This window comes from Haplochromis burtoni, unplaced genomic scaffold, assembly GCF_018398535.1.
Source record: "Haplochromis burtoni strain Fernald_Lab_line unplaced genomic scaffold, NCSU_Asbu1 Contig_6, whole genome shotgun sequence".
Lineage (NCBI taxonomy): Eukaryota > Metazoa > Chordata > Actinopteri > Cichliformes > Cichlidae > Haplochromis > Haplochromis burtoni.
This window is the reverse complement of record NW_024582367.1, coordinates 891,557-916,179: the sequence shown is the minus strand read 5'-3', so window position 1 is coordinate 916,179 and position 24,623 is coordinate 891,557. Positions and strand designations below refer to the sequence as shown.

At 39.5% G+C, this 24,623-nt stretch overlaps 2 protein-coding genes across 3 annotated transcripts in view; one reads left to right on the top strand and one right to left on the bottom strand.

Annotated features, from left to right (window-relative positions):
• The first annotated feature begins 10,574 nt into the window (after positions 1–10,574).
• Positions 10,575–17,777, top strand: LOC102312552 (keratin, type I cytoskeletal 9). The gene is made up of 2 exons (XM_005913793.3): positions 10,575–10,738; positions 12,696–17,777. Exon 2 carries the CDS (start codon positions 12,840–12,842, stop codon positions 13,794–13,796), a length of 957 nt encoding a protein of 318 aa, XP_005913855.1. The 5' UTR covers positions 10,575–10,738; positions 12,696–12,839; the 3' UTR covers positions 13,797–17,777.
• A 1,458-nt stretch (positions 17,778–19,235) lies between these two features.
• Positions 19,236–24,623, bottom strand: part of fmnl1b (formin-like 1b) — a 38,900-nt gene continuing 33,512 nt past the window's right edge. The window contains exons 25-27 of one of the 2 annotated variants that reach the window (XM_042223190.1): positions 24,163–24,277; positions 23,291–23,370; positions 21,425–21,539 (exon numbers count right to left, since the gene is read on the bottom strand). In XM_042223190.1, the coding sequence (XP_042079124.1) occupies positions 21,534–21,539; positions 23,291–23,370; positions 24,163–24,277 (201 nt within the window). In that variant the 3' untranslated portion in view covers positions 21,425–21,533. Of the gene's footprint in view, positions 21,540–23,290; positions 23,371–24,162; positions 24,278–24,623 lie in introns of both variants that reach the window. The other variant, XM_014336112.2, reaches the window with a different exon arrangement.

Genomic DNA, 24,623 nt, shown 5'->3' with positions numbered 1-24,623 from the left:
CCTCATTTATTAGACTGTAGATTTCATAAACAATGAATGAGATTGTTTGAGACAGTCATGGCTGAGTCATCCAAACTCTGGGGACCCCTGACGATTGCCCCTTTTCCACTAGCACCTTTTTGCCTCGACCAAACTCTAATAGGTTTTTAGAGTTTTCCATAGAGTTTACCGGGTACTTTTTTGTACCTACTTTCCCAGGGTTCCAAGTGAGCTGAGTTGGGTCAAAAATGTGATGTCAGCAGATGGAAAGTCACCGATTGGCCAGGGAGTGACAATCACTGGCTAAGTCATGAAAGCAACCCATTCGCGAAGAATCAAACCCTATTTTTGAATCGAGAGAAGTGGGCACGCACAAACCAACACGGTGGTCCGACACTGAGGAGCAGGTATACCATCACCTCCATGTCCTTCATTTTTGTGTTGTGTTTGTGCGGCAGGCAAATTACATCACAGCTCTTTCAGGCTGCCTCGCTATAACAACCCCACCCAGACTGAGGTGTGACTCGGTTGTATTGGAAAACAAGCAAAACCAAGCAGAGTAAAGTCGAGCCAAGCAGGTGCTAGTGGAAAAAAGGCACGACATCATTTTCTCATTACGACGTCTCCAGCTAACAGGTGGGCTATTGGCTAACTTTTACAATTTTGTGTTTTCACAGCACAAAATACTGAATTTTAAGGCAGTGCAAAATTAAAAAACAAAACAAAAAAGGTGTTAGGGGTTCATTAAAAAGACGTGAATCATCTGGTTTCACGTCCTGTTATTTTTCTTTGCAGGGAGGAAAATACTAACATCGGCCACTTCAAGGACAAGAACTTGATTTATTTATCTTCTTCTAAACAGCAGTTGACTTTATATTTAGCTTGAGGTGGATTATTGTGCAGCGCAAACATAAAAATGGAAATGTTTTGGGCCACATTTGGATTCACGGCTTCAACTGACCTGGATGAAAATGGCAAAGCACGTTTGGAGAGATTTAGGAGGCTGTACGACCAACTTGAAGATGGCCTTGGGCGAGATTCCAAGTGCTTTGTACAGGCAGCTGCTGCAGATGATGCAAATCTGGAGGGTTCTCGGAACGAGGTGGTCCAAGCTCTGTTTGTTTGGTTTGGAGGCACTTTTAGTGGAACTTTTGGAGGCATCATTGGTGCAACATGTGCCACTTTGGGAGCGGTTTGCGCAATGATTTACTCCAAACTTTGTGGAGATGTTGATACAGTTAGTGCAACTGTTGGCTTTGTGAGCAGCGTATTTGGGGGAGTAGTCGGAGGAGCGTTTACCGGTGCAGTTAGTGGGTCGGTGAATGTCGCAGCTTTAGTAAAAGATAGAGAAGATTATGGCTTTTTTGGCGAAGTGTTATGTTTCACTGTTGGCTGGGCAATCGGTCACGGAATCGGCCGCTGTTTTGGTCGGCAAGTAGGTGCAGCAGGTGGTGCTATAGGTGGAGGATTTGGGGCTTTGTATGCAACGAGAGCCACAGTTCATTTAAGCAGAAGTTTAATCAAATATAATAATAAGAAAAATCCAAAAGCAGAAATGATGAGGAACGCTAGGGGAGACAAAAGCTTCCAAACACTTGTAAAAGAGTTGAAAACAATCGAAAAGACTTTCAACAACATGTTCTTCAGCGATGCTGTGAAAGACATCGCTGATTAGGGTGCAAAGATTCTGACTGTTGTGACAGGGATGGAGAAGTGTGTGATGAACGGTCAGTGGACGGCAAACGGTCAGAGTTCCTCTCCTGTTTTTAAGAAGCACCAATCCCAGAAGAGCTGCAGAGGATGAGCGAGGGAGTGGAGAAACTCTGAGGCTGTTGGTGAAACAGCAGCTCTGAACATTTAGTGTTTATATTTAGTTGATTTTTTTTCTGAGTTCCTAAATTCTCTTTTTTGATTCATTAATTTTTCCAAAATGCTACAATATCGAAACTCAACCCTTTTCTTGCTAAACATGTCAGTGGGATTTGGGGATGCTTTAACAACTGCTGTCTTTCAACATTTCTGTGTAATGTTGTTTAACTACTGTTGTTCTTTCTACTTTGTGCTCTTTATGATGCTTGTTACCCCCACAGAGAGGGGAAATCCCTGCCCTCTCAGATACTGTTCAAAGATGAAGGCAAGGCAAGTTTATTTATATAGCACAATTCAACAACAAGGTGATTCAAAGTGCTTTACAGAGACATTAAAAAACAAAAACAATAAAAAGCATGATTTAAAATTGATTAAAAAAAAACAGTAGATAAAATCAGTAGTTAAAATATAAGTTTTGAGATTTAAGCTTAAAAGTGTGGATTTTGTGTTTTTATTCAAATGCAGCTGAGAACAGGTGAGTCTTCAACCTGGATTTAAATAAACTGAGTGTTTCAGCTGATCTGAGGCTTTCTGGGAGTTTGTTCCAGATATAAGGAGCATAAAAGCTGAATGCAGCTTCTCCGTGTCTGGTTCTGACTCTGGGAACTGATAAAAGACCGGATCCAGATGACCTGAGGGATCTGGAAGGTTCATGGGTCAGAAGGTCACTGCTATAAAGTGACTGCTATAAAGATTTAATCTATAGCTTTATACAAATAAAGCTATAAATTAAATCTATAATGATATTTTTACACTTTTTAAATGTAAAATGATTTCTGGTTAACTTTTGCTCATTACACCTTTGCTTCTTTTTACAAAGAGGCTTGTCTGATGTTTCCTTATTTGTCTCGTTGTAATCATGTGGAAGTGGCACAGTTTCACAGCAACAGGCCCGCCCTCCTCCTCTGAACACTCCCCAACCTCAAACGTTACTTTCACTATTTCTGTGCAAGTGTAGTTCATTTTGTGAAGAACGCACCAAATGTAATGGAAATGTCTCTCTGTCAAGCTGACCTTACTTAATGAAAGGCTACATAGTTTGTTAATAGAGCTCCAAAGACATACCACATGTTGATGTACAGCAGAAGGTTTCACACACTGCTCTGAATTTGTTTGGTTAACATATCAGATAAGTAACTCGTCTCTGTTGTTTAAATTGTTTGTAAAGGGATAAAATAAAAATATTCATGAATACCTGGTGGTGTGCACCTCGAGCTTTGTGTCAGCAGTGGGATCGACTGGCTGATTGGATATGGGGCCTAAACAAAAACGTAAAACCTAAACAAGGAGGAAACTAGAAACAAGTATAAAGTAACTGAACTTGACACAACTACATGGGAAATCAGAGAAGGCCAGGACAAGCTCAACATGGAGACACGACTGGGAAAACAGAAAGGGATCACAGAACATAGTAACTAAATATTACCAAAAACCAAGCACAGGTACTTTGTTACTGTGCTTAAGTAGAATTTTCAGGTAACGGTACTTGAGTTGTTTTTTTCTGACAACTTTCAAATATCAAATATCTACTTTCTACTCCTTACATTTTCAGAACAGGCTTGTTACTTTTAGTTTAAGGTATTTGAGGCTAGTTATTAGTTAGTTATTCAAGTCACTACGAACCTTCAAACATCAAACTGATTTGCGCCTAAACAGTAAAACATCAAAGGGAATCCTGTTTGTGTATTAATCACCAGGTAAAAAGAGATAAAAGAGGCAAAACTGTATACAGTGGTCCTTCGCTTTAACACGGTTCACCTTTCGCCGCCTCACTGTTTGGCTGATTTTTTTTTTTTCGGTGCAGTTTTGCATGCTTTTTGTTTTTACAGCACGTTGTGTTCTCCGTCCTGATTGGCTGTAGAACATTGTCAATCAATCTTGTGCCGTGTCTCCTGTCCAGTACAGAATGTGTTCAGTTTGTCAAATTTAGATAAATCTTTGATTGCTAGCAGTGTGACTCTGAAGTGCTGCACTGTATGTTTGTAAGTTTTCCCCCCAACAAACACAACAATGTCGAGGAAACGTTTTGCACTGTCAAAGGCACCTGCGGTAGCACCCAGAGGGCAGAGGATGATGGTAACCATCGCACAAAAAATTGGACTTCTGGACATGCTAAAGGAAGGTAGAAGTTACCGTATTTCCCAGACTATACGGCTCATTAAGCGAAACAAAACATTCAGATATGTCAAACTTTACTCAACTCATTCTTCTTGCTTCCTCCACTTCAGTACCATTGATTCATTAATGTTAAATTCTCTCACAGCTGCTCTATTCTCATGTTCTGGACCTGAAAACAGGGTTTGATCTTTGGTTTCATTCTATAATAGTGGACTTATTTTTCTACGAAGGTTTGACTGAGGGTGTGTAAACAAGAGAGAAAAGTGTGAAAATGTTCCTGCCTGTCTGAGAAAAGTGTATAAAGTGTGCAGTGAGGGGTTTTACAGCCTTAAAATGGTTAATAATAATAATTGTAAAAAATGAAGTCGGCTACTTTGCGGATTTCACCGAGCGGGAGCGTAACTCCCGCGATAAACGAGGGACTGCTGTACCACAGTCAGGGGTTAAAGTGGGCCGGGGGGTTATTTATCAATATTTAAGGACTGCAGGGGTCCATAAGTTGCGGTACTTTGGCATGAAGGGAGTGATATTTTTTAAATCTCAGGTTATTTGAAATGCAACCTTTTTATCAGCTTGAGACACATTAGCAAACACACAACCTGTTTGTGTGCAGTCTGTCACACAGTGTGTTGTTAGCTAAAGGTGCAGCTGCTGTATTTTACAGGAAGAGAAAAGAAACAGTGAACTTCACTCAGAGATGGAGAAAGATAAGAAAGGCATGACAGACCAGGAAGAAAAGCGCTTCGATTTAAAGATAAGGACTGCTCAGTGGAGATTGATAAACTGGAAATATAAAGCTTAGATGTAAGCCCTCAAAGGTCCAACGAAAAATATTCAGGAAACTACTGCAGGTTAATGCAGGATGAACAGGTTAGTTTGCTGTACTGTGATGGACTTAAAGTTTCTCCCACTGTAACCCTTCTATACGCAAGTCACCCTCTACAATGGAAGCAACAGAAAACAGAGTTTTCTCAGCTCATGTTCTACTTAACTGATTAAACCCAAGAAGATTTATAAGAAATAAAAAAAGGTTTGTATTTCTATGTACTAATATAATTTTATTGTTACAGTACTGGATCTGCAACTCAGTGTTTTGTGTATTTTAGTTTTATTCTTTGATTATTGTATGTTCTGAGTGTTTCCTGTTTTATGTTCTGTAGAAGTCTGTTGTGTCGTTATCATTGTTTTTAGGTTCCCTTCGGCTGTAACGTTGTTAGGCTCATTTGTGTCTGCTGCTTCCTCATGTGTTTCCACTCCCCCTGATTACTAGGGCTGGGTATCGTCACTGATTTCTAGAATCGATTCGATTTCGATTCACAAGGTTTCCAATCGATTCGATCCAATTCAATTCGATTTGAATCGGTTCAATTTTGCCTCAGACAGTCAAAAATATTGTGATTCTGATCGCGTATCAGTACATTTCCATATCTTTATTTCTATAAAAAGAAAGCTGACACTTGTGAGACTTTATCAAAGGTGTGAGCATCACAGCAGATGCCTTTGTGTCAAAGTAACAGGATAAAACACAGAAAAACATGAAGGCGACTTTCCTGGCCTGAGATTTTATAGCAGATGGCCTTAAAATATTCTGCAGTAGATCAAAAATGAAAGAAAACCATTAATCAACACATGAACATTACCTGATGCTGCTGAAGTGAAGCAGAGCAAAGTTACAGAGGTTTTATTAGAGACACAGCTGAGCCTTTTGCAATTTTGCATAATTTTAAAAAGTTTAAATTTGTTCAGTAACCTATTAAACAGCAGAAATGAGGCTTTCTTTTCGGAAGTAAGTAAAAGGAAAAAAACAGCGGCCGACAGCGCTGTAAACAACGGTAGATTTGTGCGTAACAAGCAAGCGAATAATGTAGAAAACAGATTTTTAGACGGGAAACTGAGAGAAAGAGAGAGAGAGACAGCAAGCTCTGCATGAAGTGTGATTTTATTGTGGTGGAAGCAAAACAGGAAAAGTAAGAGTGAATTCAGGATCATTTGTTCCACGGGCTGCACAACAGTCAGGTGCGGTGGTAAGGTGGACTAATGGGCATAATAATGCCCTTTCACAAGCTTGCCCACACACTCAAAAACCAAATCACAACATAGAAAAATTCAACTCAATTTAAAGCAAATTAGCCAGAATTAAACTGAATTAATATGGAGTGAACTGAAACCAAAATACAACAGCTTACCTCTTAAACTGACAGTAACAAGAGAAAAGTGTTCAAAATAAAATGCAGCAGTATTCACCCAAATAAACTGCTCACAAAGCCAACAGTCGCACCGACCGCGTCAACATCTCATCAAAATCAGCTGAAAGCTGCTGCACAAACTGCCCCCAAAGTGCCACATACTCCACCAATACAGCATCCATAAACTCCCCTCCAACTGCTCCACATATAGTAAATAGTGCTTGGAGCCTTTTCACAAAACTCTCCTCTCTTTCTTTGTGTGGAAACTGACTGGTGAAGATGTTTGCATTCACTGTAGAGCCACATGTCGCTGCTGCACACAAATCCACATGTAACTGAAAGCACGTCTGCCTGAGTGGGAATGAGAGGTCAGGCTCAGAGGTAGTTTGACATTAATAAACAGAGTTCTTCTCCTTGAAGAGATTCAGGTTAAGAGTCTTTCCCTGAAAATAAAAACAAAAAGATTTGAAACTTGTCCATCAGATTCTGATTTTTCTTTTTCCAATTTTGCTTCAAAATCTAACATTGTTTACCGTCTAAAACTTGAAAATGTGTGAAAACCCCTCAGACTCTATTGAAATGGTAGACAAAGCCACTAAATAACCAAAGACAAGCTTCAAAATCAGAAAGGTACCAAAGCTTGGTGTGCACTGTGATGATGTGTGCTGCGGCAGGCAGGAGGAAGGACCCAAATGCAGGACTCTCATAGAGCAAAAGTTAAACTCAAAGCGGCAGCTTTATTTGCTGGGGAAAACTCGAACATGAATACAAGGAAACAAAACTAGAAACTCGAAGCAATAAGCACCAACTAGAAAACTGGGAAACTATAAAACAAAACTGAACAGATAACTCGAAAGCCACCATTAACACAAGGAGAAAACACAGCACGGAGAGGGTGTGACACAGCAACGATCAGGGGAAGACTAAAATACACAGGCAGGAACATGACAGGATGGGGAACTGGTGGAAACACTGTTGGGCCTAAAAGACAAAATAAAACAAGGGAAAGAAAAACTAGATACTAGGACAAGGGCTATGAAAACAAAACAAGAAACACACAGACCGAAACTTAGACTGAGGACACACAGTAACTGGGGAGAATTGTTCATAAACATAAACTCACAAAAATCCAAACTAGACACAGAAAATGACAACTAGAAACAAAACACTGGAAATGAGAACTAAAACACTAAGAAACGTGGAACTAACACTGAAAGCAGTTACACGGGGAGATGTAGACACACGCCAAGATAACTACTAAGGGGGGAAAGGACTACAATCACCAAGAGCTAAAGAAAACCCAAACTGTGAACAAGAATAATAATAATAAAATGACAGAGTCTGAAACACAAGTACAGTGACATGACCCATACCAAGAAGTGGCAAGACTGTCCAAGGGTCAGCCAGCCTGTCAGTCCCTGAGAGCACGATACAATGTCTGTTGATAGGTGGTCACACATGTGTCCAATGAAAAAAAAAAAAGAAAACTTGTGAATTTCTTTCCATTGGCATGAAAATATGTCTTTTTTTATGCAGATCAGCTGTTGGATGTGATGCAATGACAAAATGAGTAAATGAACACACTACAGAGTGCATATCACTGAGTGCCAATTAAGGGACCAACGCGTGACTGAGGTCCATCCACATCAAACTCTTTCTGTCATGTCTGGTGACTCCATGTTTATGTTTTGTGTTTATCAATTTTTAGTCTTTTCTAGTTTTTTGGTGTTTTTTTTTTCTTCCAGTGTTTAGGTGTTCTCTGTGCGCCCTTTGTTTTCATGCTATTTTACTTGACGGTCCCTTGTCTCATGTCTGTGTCTCTAGCCTCCCCTTGTCTTGTCAAGTGTGATCAGTCCCAGCTGTGCTCTCCCCCTGTGTCCATTCCCTCGTTATCCCTCAGTGTATTTTAGCCCTGTGTTTCTCTCTGTTTGTGCCGCGTCGTCTCCTTATGCTGTGTGGGTTTCTCCTGTTGGGCTCCCCGAGATCACCATCCCTAGTTTCCCAGTGTTTTGCTTTTAGGTCCCAGTTTCTAGGTTTTAGTTTGGTTTTTTAAGTGTTTTTTTTGTGTAAGTTGCAGTAAAGCAGCCTCCTTCAGTTCATCCCCGTGTTTGAATTCTGCACTTGGGTCCTTTCTCCTGAGTGCCACAGCAGAGAAAGGACGGCAGTGACTACATTACATTCCTCCATGTAAATTCCAATTAGTAAGTTGTGGAGCAGGAAGTGAGCAAAAAATGTCCGTTTACATTCCTGCTGCAATTTTTACATTTTCCAACAGCTTTGTTTGTTTTTTCATGACAGAGTTCTAGGTTGACATTAAAGTGCATATTAACCCTCTGAGGTCTAACTGGTAATAACGAATGTGAAAATAAAACCAAAAAATCCCCCAAACGACATATTTGGTTTTATTAGGATTAATGTTTGTTTCATTGCTGATGAAGACTAAAACCTCAGAAGTTGAACCCGAGCCATGACGAAGTCGGTGTGGCAGCTTATTAACTAAGGTACCAAGCAAAACGTTCTTGCAAATTAGGAGTAAAATCTGATGTTTTAGTGCTGTTCACAAGTCATTATTTGCAAGTCTCAAGTCTCTAACGGCTGAAATTGATGTTCTAACGTCCAATAAACACCAAATGGTCTCCCCAAAACAACTTGTGTTATGTTATATGGTTTGTGCTGTATTGATGCTCCACAATTTGAACTTTATTGTTTGTTACAGCTGGATGCAAGACTCGAGTCCCAAACCTCGACTCTGAGTCTTTATTGTACAAGGTCAAGTCTGAAGTCTTTGGTTTTTTGAAGTGTAAACGGTTTTCAATGCATACTAGAATTGTTATCTCTATTGTACACTGACTGAAATACTTCAGACAACAATAAAAAATAAATAAATGATATATCCTGATATTGTTATTGCAACAATGATGACTTAGACCTCCAAAAGTCACACTGAGTTTGCAATGTTTACCTGTACGCAGTGTTTCAATGAACCAGCAACTGTTTTCACCTCGGTGATGCCTTTGGTGCTTAGTTTTTAGATGATTCTCACACAGAAGGAGGCACAGTAATATCTGAGTAATCAGAAAGCTAAAGAATGGAGTGGAAGGGCGGGACTATTACTGTTCCAGTTCAATGTGGTGAGAGGGCCACAAACAGGGACTGCCATGATTCAGCCTCTATAGAGCTGTAGCTTTAGTAGAAAGAGAACAATGGCACATAACAAATTTGGAGCCATGTTTAAACATTTAAAAAATTAAAAGTGTGAAGAATCATAACTTAATTTTACAGCGTCATTTATTTCAAATCAGAAAAGAAAACTCCACTGAAATAAGATCATTTAAATCGTCTCTATTTGCTGCAGCCCAGTTGTCAAAAGGGGAAAAAAAACCATTACTTGGTTATCTCTCCTCCCCCTATAAGCCGACTTCCTTCTGATTTGCTGATCCTCCAAAATAAACATTGTTTTGCTGGTGGGCGGGGCTTCAGTGGCAGCGGTGACTGTGAGGGATATTTCTTCTCATTCACATTGTACACAGAGTGGACAAAAAATGAACCTTTATAATACAAACATCCTCCAGTGTGACAATATACATATATGATAGAACATAATGAACGACACAGGAAATCATTCCTGCCTGTTGCCATCTCTCTGTACAACTCCTCCATCTAACACGCTTTTTAAAATAATTTTGGAAAATTGTGGAAAAGTTCAAAAACCTGAGGTGAAAAAATGCACATGGACTGAGATAAAAAATCAATAAATAAAACAACTATTTCTGACTCTTATTTTTGAAAATCATTGTAAAGCTCAAGCATTCACCTGCTCATCAAGTCTAACCTTGGTAGCATCTGGTAACATTTACATTGAATGCATTTATTCATCCTTTTGTATGTAGATGCTTTTACTCAGTTGATCCTTAAATTCTGGGTCTTGTGCGTTTCCATTTCTGCAGGAGATCAGTGAATTAGCTAGAGACCTGTATTCATTTATAAAATGTGTCTGCGCACTAGTTTTGCCTTTTTAATGAACTGAAGCTGGGATCAGAGTGTCAGTGGACACTAATCAGTGTTAAAGAGCTCTTTGTTTACCTTCAGGGACATGAGCTGGAGGCTTAAGATGATCCGCGACTCAATCAGCTCCACAAAGAGCAGAAAGTGAATTATTATGCAAAGCAGACTTCAGCTTGACCTTCATCCTCTGCTGTCAGGCGGACCCCTTCGGCTCGACTGGACTGATTTTAGACACTCAGTTCCTGAAAAACACACCTTATAAACCTCTTTATTAACATTATATTCTTTTACACTTTTATTTTTTTTTAATGCTTAAACGTCACTTACAATCAACTGTTCTCCCCTTTTTACTTTTGCATGCTGAAACACGCCCCATTTTTTCCCCCTAGAGGCATCTGGGACTGTTTTAGTAACAGCCCGGCCCTGCTTTCACTCTTCCATTTCCTGCTTCCTCATCTGAACAAACTTCACGCTCTGCATACGTTACTTTATCTGATTCCATATGAACGACGCATTTCTAGGCATCGCTGAGCCGACAGCAGTCAGAGCTTCATTGAAATAAGTGGGGCAGCCGACAGACAGTGAGTACAGATGAACTTACAGAAGCACTGAATTGAAACTCCGGCTTCCTTGTCAGCAGCACGTCAAATTTAATCCCTCATTCATAACAAGTTCATGCTTTGTACTCTTATTTTCCACACAAAAATGTGTCACTTCAGCTCGTTGACTCAATTTAACACAAAACTATCAAGTTAACTTGATCAGTGATCCAATAGCAGCTTTGTGTGCAATTATATATGTCAAAAGCCAAGCTGAGAAAAAACATATTCTGAAGATTTATTGCCACTTGCATAACTTAATTCCTTGCATACACTAACACAAAAAAAGCCGTCACATAAGTAAAAGTGCCTGCTATGTGAAGATTCATAATTTTACAGGTACCTCTGCTCTCAGAGCTGCTTGCATGATTCAACCTTAATTTTGACATTTTGGAGAGCGTCGGTCAAAGGAAACCCGTTTTAAACCATATAGTTTGCAGAGTCCACAGTTATTGGTTGCTTTGTGAGATTAGTGTAATGTTTAGGAACTGTGGATCCTAGGGACAGCCTCTGCACTCCTGTCCCATTAGTCTGTGGTACAGTGTCATACCTTTTTAGATTGATTAAAAAGAAGAAGAAAAAAATTATAACAACGATCTGGAAAGGAAGTTTGTGAACAGAAGTTAACAGCGTTGGCCAAAAGAAGGAAACTTAAACAAAAATGCTGCACATCGTGCAGCGAGCATGTGTAGTTGCACATACTGCTGAAAGTGCTTTAAAGCATGAATTCTTGAATTCTTCAGCTGTTTAAGATTGTTTCAGTATCAAAGTGAAGCCACTGATAAACCAGTCCATCTACCTGTGCAGAGCTGAAATAACAGCTAGAGTTAAACTAGCAAACAAAGAGAGATCTACGGATGTGCAGCACAGATCAAGTCTCATTCAGTGGGAAGTATTTTACTCTGAACATCTGTACTATTCATAGATGAATAATCATAATGTCTTCAATATTATTGTTAATGTATATTAGATATATTAATTTTTATATTAAAATAAATATATAAAAAGTTAGGTTCCAGTTTGTTTATATAAATGGGGAGTTCTACTCACACACTAGTGTTAGTTATGGGGTTCCACAGGGTTCTGTGTCGGGACCAGTTGTATTTATAATATTCGTGCTTCCCTTATGCTATGCCCTATTAGAAGGCACAGCATGCAAAGCAGTCCATATACGAAGGACTGTGCAAAAGTTTCAGGCAGGTGAGAAAAACATGCTGTAAACAAAGGGTGCTTTCAAAAATGGAAGTGTTAATCATGTATTTTCATCGATGAACAAAATGCAGTGAATGGATAAAAGAGAAATGTAAAACAAACTCGATGATGTTGAGATGTTGTCTGTGGGGGCCAAACCATCACTTCCAGTACTCCTTGTTCTTCTTTACACTGACGATAGTTCTTAATGACTTTGGCTGTGTGTGTTTGGGGTCGTTGTCCTGCTGCAGAATACATTTGGGGCCAATAAACAATCATTTATATTTCTGAAAGCTTTCTTTGTTTACAGCATTTCTTCACACCTGCCTAAACATGGACTTTCTACCAAGAAAAAGTTTGTCTTCATTTTTTTTCTACTATCAATTACCAGTGTTATGACATCAGCGTTTCAGCCACATCTGCTGGGTGTTTATGTTTAAAAATTGCTTATAGATTTGGTTTTAGACGGTGCTGAACAATGACGTGTACAGTTTTCTTCTTTTAATTTAAATCTACGTTTGCTAACAATATTTAGAAATTCTTTAGAGAATCTTGGCAGTGCTCAGCTGTGGCAAACACCTAACAGTGGCATCAGAATTCAAAATCCCCTATGACGAGTTCCCCAGTCTAGGCCAAAAAGTTTAGATTCCCCAAAAGATCAAGTTGAAGCATTTTTTCTGCACAGAACTTTTTAGATGATGATAGTTTATCTCATAAGTTTCAGATCCTTTTTGTTTCTGACTTGCAGGAAGAAAAAAATATTAACCTCGGCCTTTTCAAAGACAAGCCTCGATTCACGCATCTTCTACAACTTCTAAAGACCTGAACTCTCGACTCTGCTCACCAAGGTTTCTTCAGGTGTTTTTTGGGGGGCGGCAGCAGAAACGTAAATATGTGGAGCACATTGAGATTCAACACTTCGGCTGACATCAGTAAAAATCTCAGAACAAGTCTGGAGACTTTTGTGAGGCTCTATGGCCAACGCAAAGATGATCTTCAGCAAGCTTCTGAGCATTTCATGCATGCAGCAGCTCTAGTTGATAAAAAGCATGAGGATGACAAGATGGCCCAGGCTCTGTTAGGTGTGTTTGGAGGGGCTATTGGTATAGTCTTTGGGGGTGTTACTGGTGGTGTATGGGCTGCTTTGGGAGCAGTTAGTGCAGCAACTTATGCCAAGTTTTGTGGCAACGTTAGTGCAGCAAGTGCAACTGTGGGCTTTGTAGGCGGTGTCTTTGGGGGAGTGGTGGGAGGAGCATTTTCGGGGTTTATTGGTGGATCAGTTGGTGTTGCAGCTCTAGCAGCGGGTATAGAAGCTCATGGGATCGTGAGTGATTCATTATGGTTTACTGTTGGCTTCGCCACTGGTGGTGCAACTGGTAGCACATTTGGCGGGTCAGTTGGTGCAGCAGGTGGTGCTGTTGGTGGTGGTTTTGGTGCTTTGCATGCTACAAAAGCTGCAGTTTATCTGGTCAGAAAAGCCATCGATTTTCCTTCTAAAACAAAAGTTCGAAAAGGAAATGGAAAGCTAAAGAAAGAAGTAGTCACCATGCAGAAAACTGGAGCAGATTTCATTAAAAGCATCGAACCGCTGGTGGACGAGCTAAAAACGGTGCAAGAGATTTGTGACCAAATGGCCTCCTGTGATGCTGTGAAAGGCGTCGCTAATCAGACTGCAAAGACTCTGGCTGCAGTGAACGCAATGGAGAAAACGATGAACCACAGTCAGATGGAGGCGGACGAGTCAGAGTTTCTCCGCTGTGTTAAAGAAGCATCGAGCCAATGCAAGATAATCCCTGTGGAGCTGCAGATGATGAGAGTGGAAGTGGAGAAACTTCTGGTTTCACTGTAGAAACACTATTGCTGTCGGTGAAACAGGAGCTGTTCTGTTGTCCTGATGGTTTCATCTGTTTTACGTAGCTGTTCATTTGTTATTTGTTTAGTTTCTGTTGTTAACTGCTCATTTTGTAGTTCTTATACGCTCTTCATACAGAATCAGCTGTGTTAATATATGTTGGTTGTCTCATCTTTATACAAAATACTGTTATACTAAATTCTAAATTCAGAATCTGCACGTTACACTGGCAAAAACATAAAAAAAAACCTCTAACAAAAAGCTTAAAGTGGAATGACAGAATGACAACGTTAAAAGAAATTAAAAATAATTACAAAAATAAATTATCTGGATCTAAAGCAGTTATACAGTAAAGTGAATATTTAACATACAATTAAATAAAAAAGATTTATATATATATATAATAAAATAGATGAAGTAAAATGAAGGTTTTGGGGACCAAAGCTGTTCTAAAGCCTCTAAGCTTGGAGTCTCAAACCCGCGGCCCACATCACCCTACTTGTGTTGTTGAGTGTAATGTTAAAATAACTTATTTAAAAAGCAAAAAAAATAAATAAATAATAATAATAACAATAATATGAAGGCAACAGGAGCAGAGAGTACAAACCTGTGGAGGGATTGGCTGTGTTAGTTCAGCGAGAGTCAAAAACGAATGTGTACACTTACGTCTGCTTTTTTATTCTGTTACGAACGAAATGTTAGCAGCAGTGCTGCCACGTGTCTGGCCACATGGAGAGCACCAATGTGTTTATTTGGTAGTTCAATGAAAGGTTTCAGTTAAAGTAAGAAAATACATTTGCGGTTTTATTTTGTTATAAACAAAGATGTTAAGATTTCGCAGCGCCCCGCAGCCAAATCTTAATCTCCTGACAGTCGTGTTGAAAGAGAAGTTTTTTGTTTTTACATTATAGCAGCAGTCAAACAGGATCTATAATACATGGGTAAACCTGTTTGTTTTTAGAACATGTAAGGATTTGTTAAGTTTGTTGAAGTGTATGAAGCTGTGTTTCAACTGGATTAAAAATGTCACTGGGGAGCTGCATTGATTTTATTTTTCTGTCTAGGATTTGACTGTAATGGTTGTAAATTTCCTCAATCCTGTTTCCACTTCAGCTTTATAAACTGAGCCACTGTGACCATAGTGCCACTGAAACATTTTTATAGCCACATTAACCAATTCTTTCCCTATAAACTTTAACCACTTTAGAATCACCACCCTCCATGATCTCAATTCTTTAACTTCTTCATTTCTATTCAGTGCATGGGGATCTGCCAGGCCCAGGAGCCATCGCCAGTCCCCTTCGAGGCCTTCACCGAACCGCAGCTCAATTAATGTCAAAGCATTCACCTTTACTTACTAAAATGCTGTCAAACCTAAAATGAGGATGTGGGCCCAGCTAGTAAATACCTATTTGTCACACTAAGGGTTTTCTGAATAATAGGCTTCTGACCAGAGCATGTAACCAGTAAAGGTTTGTAAGTAGAGGTCTCCAGGCTAGGCCCCTGCCTAAAGCCTACCTATGAGTGAGAGATATAGAACTGAAGCTATGCGGGGATGGGCATCCAGGTACGCACCGGCTCACTCCTGGTGGGTGCTTGTCGGGACCTGGAACCTGGGGCTCGCTTGGGCCCCTTCGGGGGTGGGGTGCCCTCGACCTCTCGGCCTGGGGGTCGGTCACTCTGGCACAGATGGCTGCTGGCGGTGCTCACGGGCACTAGGTAGAAGTGAAGATGTAAATGCAGCATCACAGAAAATCCTTATGATCACTGAAACCGACCAGCTCATCAATTTCACAACAACAGTTATCTTTGGCTACAAAACGAACAGACGCAAGGAGCAGTACCAAGTTGAAGCAGCAACTGTGAAATGTGCACAACCTCAGATTTCTTAGATTCATCAACACAGGCTGGGAACCACATCTCACATGGACACAAAATAACCATCACAGCACTTCTGAAAGAATTAGTTCATTGTACAGTTGCCATGGTTCTGGATCAGTTGACCCAGCATTTTGAGTTTATTGTGTTTTTGTGATTTATTTGTGTTGTAATGTTTCAGTTTTCTATTGTCGTTTTTATCCCTACAAAACTAACTTTATTTCTCATGGCACTGATCCAAAAATTCCCCAGAAACATTCTTGAGTTATTCAGCTTCAAGCTATAAACAAATATTGGAAATTTGCAGGTTGCTCATCCAGCACATTCCAAAAATGCCGTAGTAGATTGAGATCTGACGATTGTAAATGCCTTTAAGCACAATGAACTCATAGTCATGAAACCAGTTTTAGATGAAGTGAGCTTTGTGATAACTCATGTTATCCTGCTGGAAGTAGTCACCAGTATATGTGTACACTGAGTTATTAGGTAGGGGTGGACTAAGTGCTTGTACAGTAGTTGAAGAAGAGTGTCAGTATTTTTTAAAATAAAAGGAAGGTTGGAGACTGGCCTATAATTACTTAACACAGCTGGGTGAGGGGATGGCTTTTTAAGTAATGGTTTAATTACTGCCACCTTGCCATTAATAGCAAAAGTTTGGTTGTATTTTAGATCAAAGCAATAACTAATGGAAGGATTTCCTTAAGCACTCTGTGGTCTAATAAACAGATGGTTTAGAGGAAGGACCTGTTGAAGTTAACTTAAGGAGTTGCTGTACATAATAATATATAACATACAGCAACATCTGAGACAGATGTGAATAACCTTTTTCTCTAACCATTTTATTTTAATCATTGGTTGTGCTGAAAAGAAACCTGATGAATATTAAGATAACCCAGCTTTACAGAGTCCTATAATGTAGAGCAACAGGCACTTTGAAGCTCTTTAAAGGCTTAATGAAGCCCTTCAAAATTAGTAAGATGCTATTTCCTCACCAACCTATGAATCATGTGTTTTAAGGTGTGTTTTTGTGAGTTATACCAGGCACAGCACAGCAGCCACAGTATCCAGGGTCAAACCAATTGAAGAGATGACACTTGTCAACCCAATCACAACAAAGTGTGTAACTTGATGGGATGTTACACTTTGCCTCTCCATTGGGTGAAATGGACACACATTGATATATTTTTATATTATATATATTTAAAGTTAAGAACTCGTTAGTGATCAAGGAAGGTATGAAGTCTCTAATTCAGGCTCCTTCTACCCCAGTGTTAGTAATGACTAAACATTTTTAAACATGATGATTTTCACGTTTGCTTGAAATAAAATATCTCCCTCTGCTGGTACAGCAGCTTAGGACAACTTGCAACTCCAGCATGCGTGTCCATTTATTGTCAACCTCTGAGGGAGTAGAGTCGAGGTAGTTGTGCTGTACTGTACAAGCTCATGGCGTTGAAGATGAAGAAATATATCCTTAAACTTGGAGCACTTTTAGAAAGACATCTACTGTAATGAAATGTATTGAATGTATGAAATGTAAGCATACAAAAGTTTGAGTTTTAGGATAGACACAAATAAAACAGACAAAAACCCCAGAACAGTATAAAATGTTTTATTTGTTGAAATGCAGAAGCAAAGTAGAAGCTTGCTGTTTTTGTACTTACACAGTAATAAAAATAAATTAAATATATTATAAATCTTTCCCATAATTTTTGAGACCTACTGCAGACACGGAAAGAGTGATGGGACGCTGCGATTAAAATTCTGTTTAAACTGAAACTAATAAAAAAATATCAAAATGATCCACGAGTCTATCAGCTTTTTGCCTTTGAAGATGAATTTTCTGGTGAGGCTCTGATGTCTTAGCGGCAGTAATGAAGCGCTCGTGTTACCTCTCAGCTAAGTGGCTCGTTCTTCCATGTAATTGTCTTGATTACCTCGGATGGCATCCAGTGTCATTAGCGCTGAGTACAGCTAATAATTCGCCCTCTTTAACATTTAATCACTCAAATCACAGAACATTTCTACAGTCAGTTTGAAGTTTATCCAGAGAGGCGCCCTAATGCAGCAGAAATGTGCGTGTGTGTGTGTGTGTGTGTGTGTGTGTGTGTGTGTAATGTTAAAATAACTTATTTAAAAAGCAAAAAAAATAAATAAATAATAATAATAACAATAATATGAAGGCAACAGGAGCAGAGAGTACAAACCTGTGGAGGGATTGGCTGTGTTAGTTCAGCGAGAGTCAAAAACGAATGTGTACACTTACGTCTGCTTTTTTATTCTGTTACGAACGAAATGTTAGCAGCAGTGCTGCCACGTGTCTGGCCACATGGAGAGCACCAATGTGTTTATTTGGTAGTTCAATGAAAGGTTTCAGTTAAAGTAAGAAAATACATTTGCGGTTTTATTTTGTTATAAACAAAGATGTTAAGATTTCGCAGCGCCCCGCAGCCAAATCTTAATCTCCTGACAGTCGTGTTGAAAGAGAAGTTTTTTGTTTTTACATTATAGCAGCAGTCAAACAGGATCTATAATACATGGGTAAACCTGTTTGTTTTTAGAACATGTAAGGATTTGTTAAGTTTGTTGAAGTGTATGAAGCTGTGTTTCAACTGGATTAAAAATGTCACTGGGGAGCTGCATTGATTTTATTTTTCTGTCTAGGATTTGACTGTAATGGTTGTAAATTTCCTCAATCCTGTTTCCACTTCAGCTTTATAAACTGAGCCACTGTGACCATAGTGCCACTGAAACATTTTTATAGCCACATTAACCAATTCTTTCCCTATAAACTTTAACCACTTTAGAATCACCACCCTCCATGATCTCAATTCTTTAACTTCTTCATTTCTATTCAGTGCATGGGGATCTGCCAGGCCCAGGAGCCATCGCCAGTCCCCTTCGAGGCCTTCACCGAACCGCAGCTCAATTAATGTCAAAGCATTCACCTTTACTTACTAAAATGCTGTCAAACCTAAAATGAGGATGTGGGCCCAGCTAGTAAATACCTATTTGTCACACTAAGGGTTTTCTGAATAATAGGCTTCTGACCAGAGCATGTAACCAGTAAAGGTTTGTAAGTAGAGGTCTCCAGGCTAGGCCCCTGCCTAAAGCCTACCTATGAGTGAGAGATATAGAACTGAAGCTATGCGGGGATGGGCATCCAGGTACGCACCGGCTCACTCCTGGTGGGTGCTTGTCGGGACCTGGAACCTGGGGCTCGCTTGGGCCCCTTCGGGGGTGGGGTGCCCTCGACCTCTCGGCCTGGGGGTCGGTCACTCTGGCACAGATGGCTGCTGGCGGTGCTCACGGGCACTAGGTAGAAGTGAAGATGTAAATGCAGCATCACAGAAAATCCTTATGATCACTGAAACCGACCAGCTCATCAATTTCACAACAACAGTTATCTTTGGCTACAAAACGAACAGACGCAAGGAGCAGTACCAAGTTGAAGCAGCAACTGTGAAATGTGCACAACCTCAGATTTCTTAGATTCATCAACACAGGCTGGGAACCACATCTCACATGGACACAAAATAACCATCACAGCACTTCTGAAAGAATTAGTTCATTGTACAGTTGCCATGGTTCTGGATCAGTTGACCCAGCATTTTGAGTTTATTGTGTTTTTGTGATTTATTTGTGTTGTAATGTTTCAGTTTTCTATTGTCGTTTTTATCCCTACAAAACTAACTTTATTTCTCATGGCACTGATCCAAAAATTCCCCAGAAACATTCTTGAGTTATTCAGCTTCAAGCTATAAACAAATATTGGAAATTTGCAGGTTGCTCATCCAGCACATTCCAAAAATGCCGTAGTAGATTGAGATCTGACGATTGTAAATGCCTTTAAGCACAATGAACTCATAGTCATGAAACCAGTTTTAGATGAAGTGAGCTTTGTGATAACTCATGTTATCCTGCTGGAAGTAGTCACCAGTATATGTGTACACTGAGTTATTAGGTAGGGGTGGACTAAGTGCTTGTACAGTAGTTGAAGAAGAGTGTCAGTATTTTTTAAAATAAAAGGAAGGTTGGAGACTGGCCTATAATTACTTAACACAGCTGGGTGAGGGGATGGCTTTTTAAGTAATGGTTTAATTACTGCCACCTTGCCATTAATAGCAAAAGTTTGGTTGTATTTTAGATCAAAGCAATAACTAATGGAAGGATTTCCTTAAGCACTCTGTGGTCTAATAAACAGATGGTTTAGAGGAAGGACCTGTTGAAGTTAACTTAAGGAGTTGCTGTACATAATAATATATAACATACAGCAACATCTGAGACAGATGTGAATAACCTTTTTCTCTAACCATTTTATTTTAATCATTGGTTGTGCTGAAAAGAAACCTGATGAATATTAAGATAACCCAGCTTTACAGAGTCCTATAATGTAGAGCAACAGGCACTTTGAAGCTCTTTAAAGGCTTAATGAAGCCCTTCAAAATTAGTAAGATGCTATTTCCTCACCAACCTATGAATCATGTGTTTTAAGGTGTGTTTTTGTGAGTTATACCAGGCACAGCACAGCAGCCACAGTATCCAGGGTCAAACCAATTGAAGAGATGACACTTGTCAACCCAATCACAACAAAGTGTGTAACTTGATGGGATGTTACACTTTGCCTCTCCATTGGGTGAAATGGACACACATTGATATATTTTTATATTATATATATTTAAAGTTAAGAACTCGTTAGTGATCAAGGAAGGTATGAAGTCTCTAATTCAGGCTCCTTCTACCCCAGTGTTAGTAATGACTAAACATTTTTAAACATGATGATTTTCACGTTTGCTTGAAATAAAATATCTCCCTCTGCTGGTACAGCAGCTTAGGACAACTTGCAACTCCAGCATGCGTGTCCATTTATTGTCAACCTCTGAGGGAGTAGAGTCGAGGTAGTTGTGCTGTACTGTACAAGCTCATGGCGTTGAAGATGAAGAAATATATCCTTAAACTTGGAGCACTTTTAGAAAGACATCTACTGTAATGAAATGTATTGAATGTATGAAATGTAAGCATACAAAAGTTTGAGTTTTAGGATAGACACAAATAAAACAGACAAAAACCCCAGAACAGTATAAAATGTTTTATTTGTTGAAATGCAGAAGCAAAGTAGAAGCTTGCTGTTTTTGTACTTACACAGTAATAAAAATAAATTAAATATATTATAAATCTTTCCCATAATTTTTGAGACCTACTGCAGACACGGAAAGAGTGATGGGACGCTGCGATTAAAATTCTGTTTAAACTGAAACTAATAAAAAAATATCAAAATGATCCACGAGTCTATCAGCTTTTTGCCTTTGAAGATGAATTTTCTGGTGAGGCTCTGATGTCTTAGCGGCAGTAATGAAGCGCTCGTGTTACCTCTCAGCTAAGTGGCTCGTTCTTCCATGTAATTGTCTTGATTACCTCGGATGGCATCCAGTGTCATTAGCGCTGAGTACAGCTAATAATTCGCCCTCTTTAACATTTAATCACTCAAATCACAGAACATTTCTACAGTCAGTTTGAAGTTTATCCAGAGAGGCGCCCTAATGCAGCAGAAATGTGCGTGTGTGTGTGTGTGTGTGTGTGTGTGTGTGTGTGTGTGTGTGTGCATTAGCTTATGTTTTTGTCTCTTTAGGGATCTTCTTGCATGCATTTCCACCCCTGCATTCGTCCACATGCTTGAGAGTGATAAGACTGTCACCATAGTGAGTCAAATACGTTGTGCTTGTAAAGCCACGATGATGAACCCAGTCCACGTTGTTGTGTTTCAGAGGGAGATGTCTGAGGATACCTGCAGCTGTTGCCCTGGTTTCCACTTGGCGCTGCGTCGGCCGACGTCCCCCCGTCTGTACGGCTGATTTCTCAGATCTGACGAAAGAGAACAAACACGAATAATCCACGTGAGACAAGAAGCTTCAGAACAGCCCGCTGACATATGTCAAAGGCAAACTAAGGGCCTGTTGGGCTTTATTTACTGAGCCATAAAATACATATTTCTACTCATCAAATTGGCCATAAAAAAACAACAACACAAAAACAAACAAACAGGAAAATGCGAAGACGTCTGGTATAAAAGAGTCACTGCCAAGCCATCCTGGCTCTTATAAAATCTTAATTAGAATCTGTGTCAGACATGGATAGAGTGTGGGACAATGAGCCCCTCAGCATAAGCTTTTAAAAGACCCACAGAAGGCACCAGCGTGTTCTTTTGCATTTCACTTTTTGTCTCTCAGTTGATTTTCATGTCTTTGTGGTATTTTGCACATCTTTGTGGGTGTGTGAGGCTGCTTTGTGGTAATCTTTGTTGTGTTTTGCTGCTTTAAAAAAAACAAAAAAAAACAAACACCTTTTAAACCTTTGTGTCTTTCTCACTTTCGTCTCTTCACAGGTGTGACGTGGTGTACGATCAATCTTAAAAGGAATCTATTACGCTGATTTCCAACTTCGTGTTTTTGTTCTTGGACGTTACAGGAGTAACTTTACAGCATTCACAGCTCAAAATAATCATTGTAGAGAATTATATGAATGTACTGTGATCAGCTCATCTAAAGATATACTGCAGCCCCTCCATCATTTAAGCTTTCTCTTTTCTGATTGGCTACACAGAATGTTTTTGTGGGTACTGCATAGAAAAAACTGTAATTGTGATTTAAGTGTTCAGAGCAGGCTGTGCTTGTGATGACTGATACATACACTGACCAACATGAACCTTCCAACACTTTTTAAACGACTGATAGAAGTATACTTTTGGACAGCATAGCGTAGTACAGAGATGTCGTACGTCCTGCACCACAGATTGAACTAAAAAGGGAAGAGCTTTGACAGTTTTTGGGTGAGTAAATTAGTTTAAAAATCACTGTTATCAGTCTAAGAATTAGCGTATATCTCCATTACCGTTGTTTGTGCAATTTAAATTCAGCCTCTAAGACATTAAATGATGTTATTTAACAAGCCTGTGAAATTCTTGAGATAAAGTCTTTTGTGCTGCGGGCCTGCATCAGCAGGATTAACTACAACTCAACAAACTCCACACAGCTGGACGTTGTGTGGCTCTGAAACCAGGACCCATTAACAAATGAGGCAACAGTGCTAAATGTCCTTTACTTTAGTGCCCTTTAATATATTGAATATATCTTTATTATCCAAGCACTCTAACAGTACTGACTGGAAACAAGGAAAACATAATAGATCTCCTTTAACCTTCAAATCCAAGACAAGCATATTCTTGTGTTTTAGTTTGAGCTGCTCTCCTTCTCTTTGAAAGCCATTTAAAGTGTGTCAGAAAACCTCTGGAGAGAACTCAGTCACGAGGCATAAATCCAATAAACAGCACCCAAAATATTCCTTCAAGGGCAGACTGTCTGGGATACAGTTACATTGGGAAGGCAGAGCAGGACAATTTCTATGCAGTTTTAGTGCTATATAATGTGTTTGTAATATTTTTGTGTTTATTGTTGTTATTCACTGTTGAGTTTGTCTCATGTCCACGACTGGAGCAGAAATAGAAGCTGGGCTCAAAGGATTATAAGTGCCCTCTACACTCTGTATCCACCATCTCTTCCTGGTTATAAATACAATGACAGTGTCATGATCAGCAGGAGCGGATTTGAAAACATCACCTCTTCACTGAAGACAGAGTCGCAGAAGAGACGAGAGGAGCGTTTGGCAGAGCGAGCCGTGAAGGGCACGGATTTAAGAGCTGAAGACAGAAGAGAAAAAAAAAACAACAGGGACAGGAAGAGAGGAGGGACAAACAAGGGCACAGGAGAGGGACGTAAGCCTTAGTGAAAGTTTGAACTAAAGAAATTTTTAAAAAGAGCACTGCTGGAGAGGAAATAGGATAAAATGTTAATGAGATTAACAGCTGCTTAGATAAGAAAGTAAAAACACTGAGGACGATTAGTGTGAAAAAAGTGTGAGACAGCAGAAGGTACAGAAAAATAAAAATGAATGGACTAGAGCGTCCATCAAAACTAGAGCTGGAAATCAGGAGATAGTTAGCTTAGCTTAGTCAGCGCTCAGTGACGAGTTCTTGCTGTTGGGAAAAATCTGTACTCCCCAATCGGTTGGGGAGTGGTTGCTGGAACACAACATAAACAAGTGCAGAGAAACAGTTTGTGGCTTATGTTGATTTAGCTGCTGCCTTTAAAGTTTGTAGACAAAACAAACAAAAAACAAAACAAATTAAAAAATCTAGTTCTAATCTATGAAAAAGTGATCAGTTTAGTTGTTAGCTAGTTAATTAGCAAGCATTAGTGTGTAAGTGTTGCTATGTTAGCAGCTAAACTTCACTTGATACAATGTTTGAACTTTAATTACGTAGCTGTCACAGTGTAGCTTTAGCACCACACGAACCTGTAACTGCATAGCTGCATCTTTCTGTTGCCTTGGCAGCGTGAGCTCTTTCTTTAACTGTGTAATTAACCCCTCCTGATAATTGCTGATAACGGTTCACAACACATATACAAAAAACAGACAGTTTGTTGTGTACCTGTGATAATGTCCTCGATGGCTCCGTCTTTCCCCTCCCTCACCAGAGGAGACATCTGCCTCTTCTTCAGCTCTGCTATCAGGTCCATCTGGGGCGGTCTGGGCATCGTGGGACCCTGAAACAACAAATCAGATTTAGTTGAATGCAACTTTTTACAACATGCTTTGAGAGTTTTAGTTCTTTTTATGTCCAATAGTCTGGTCGTTTTTATGCATGAAAGTTATAATCTCAAGGAATGTCCTTAAAGTGTGGAAGTCTGATAGGTGAAGAAGTACAGGCGGTCAGCAAGGCAGAGAACTGATCAAATGTTTCAATTTGAAAATTAAAACTAACTAAAACAAAAAGAATTGACCATTTTAAGAAAGAAAAATATAGTCTTATTTTGAATTTGATGGCAGCACGGACCATGTTTACCACTTTCGTTAATAACAGTTCATATATGACTGGGAACTGAAGAGAGC

Excerpts from the sequence above, each read along its gene's own strand:
- LOC102312552 (XM_005913793.3), top strand. The coding sequence starts at position 12,840 with ATGTGGAGCACATTGAGATTCAACACTTCGGCTGACATCAGTAAAAAT.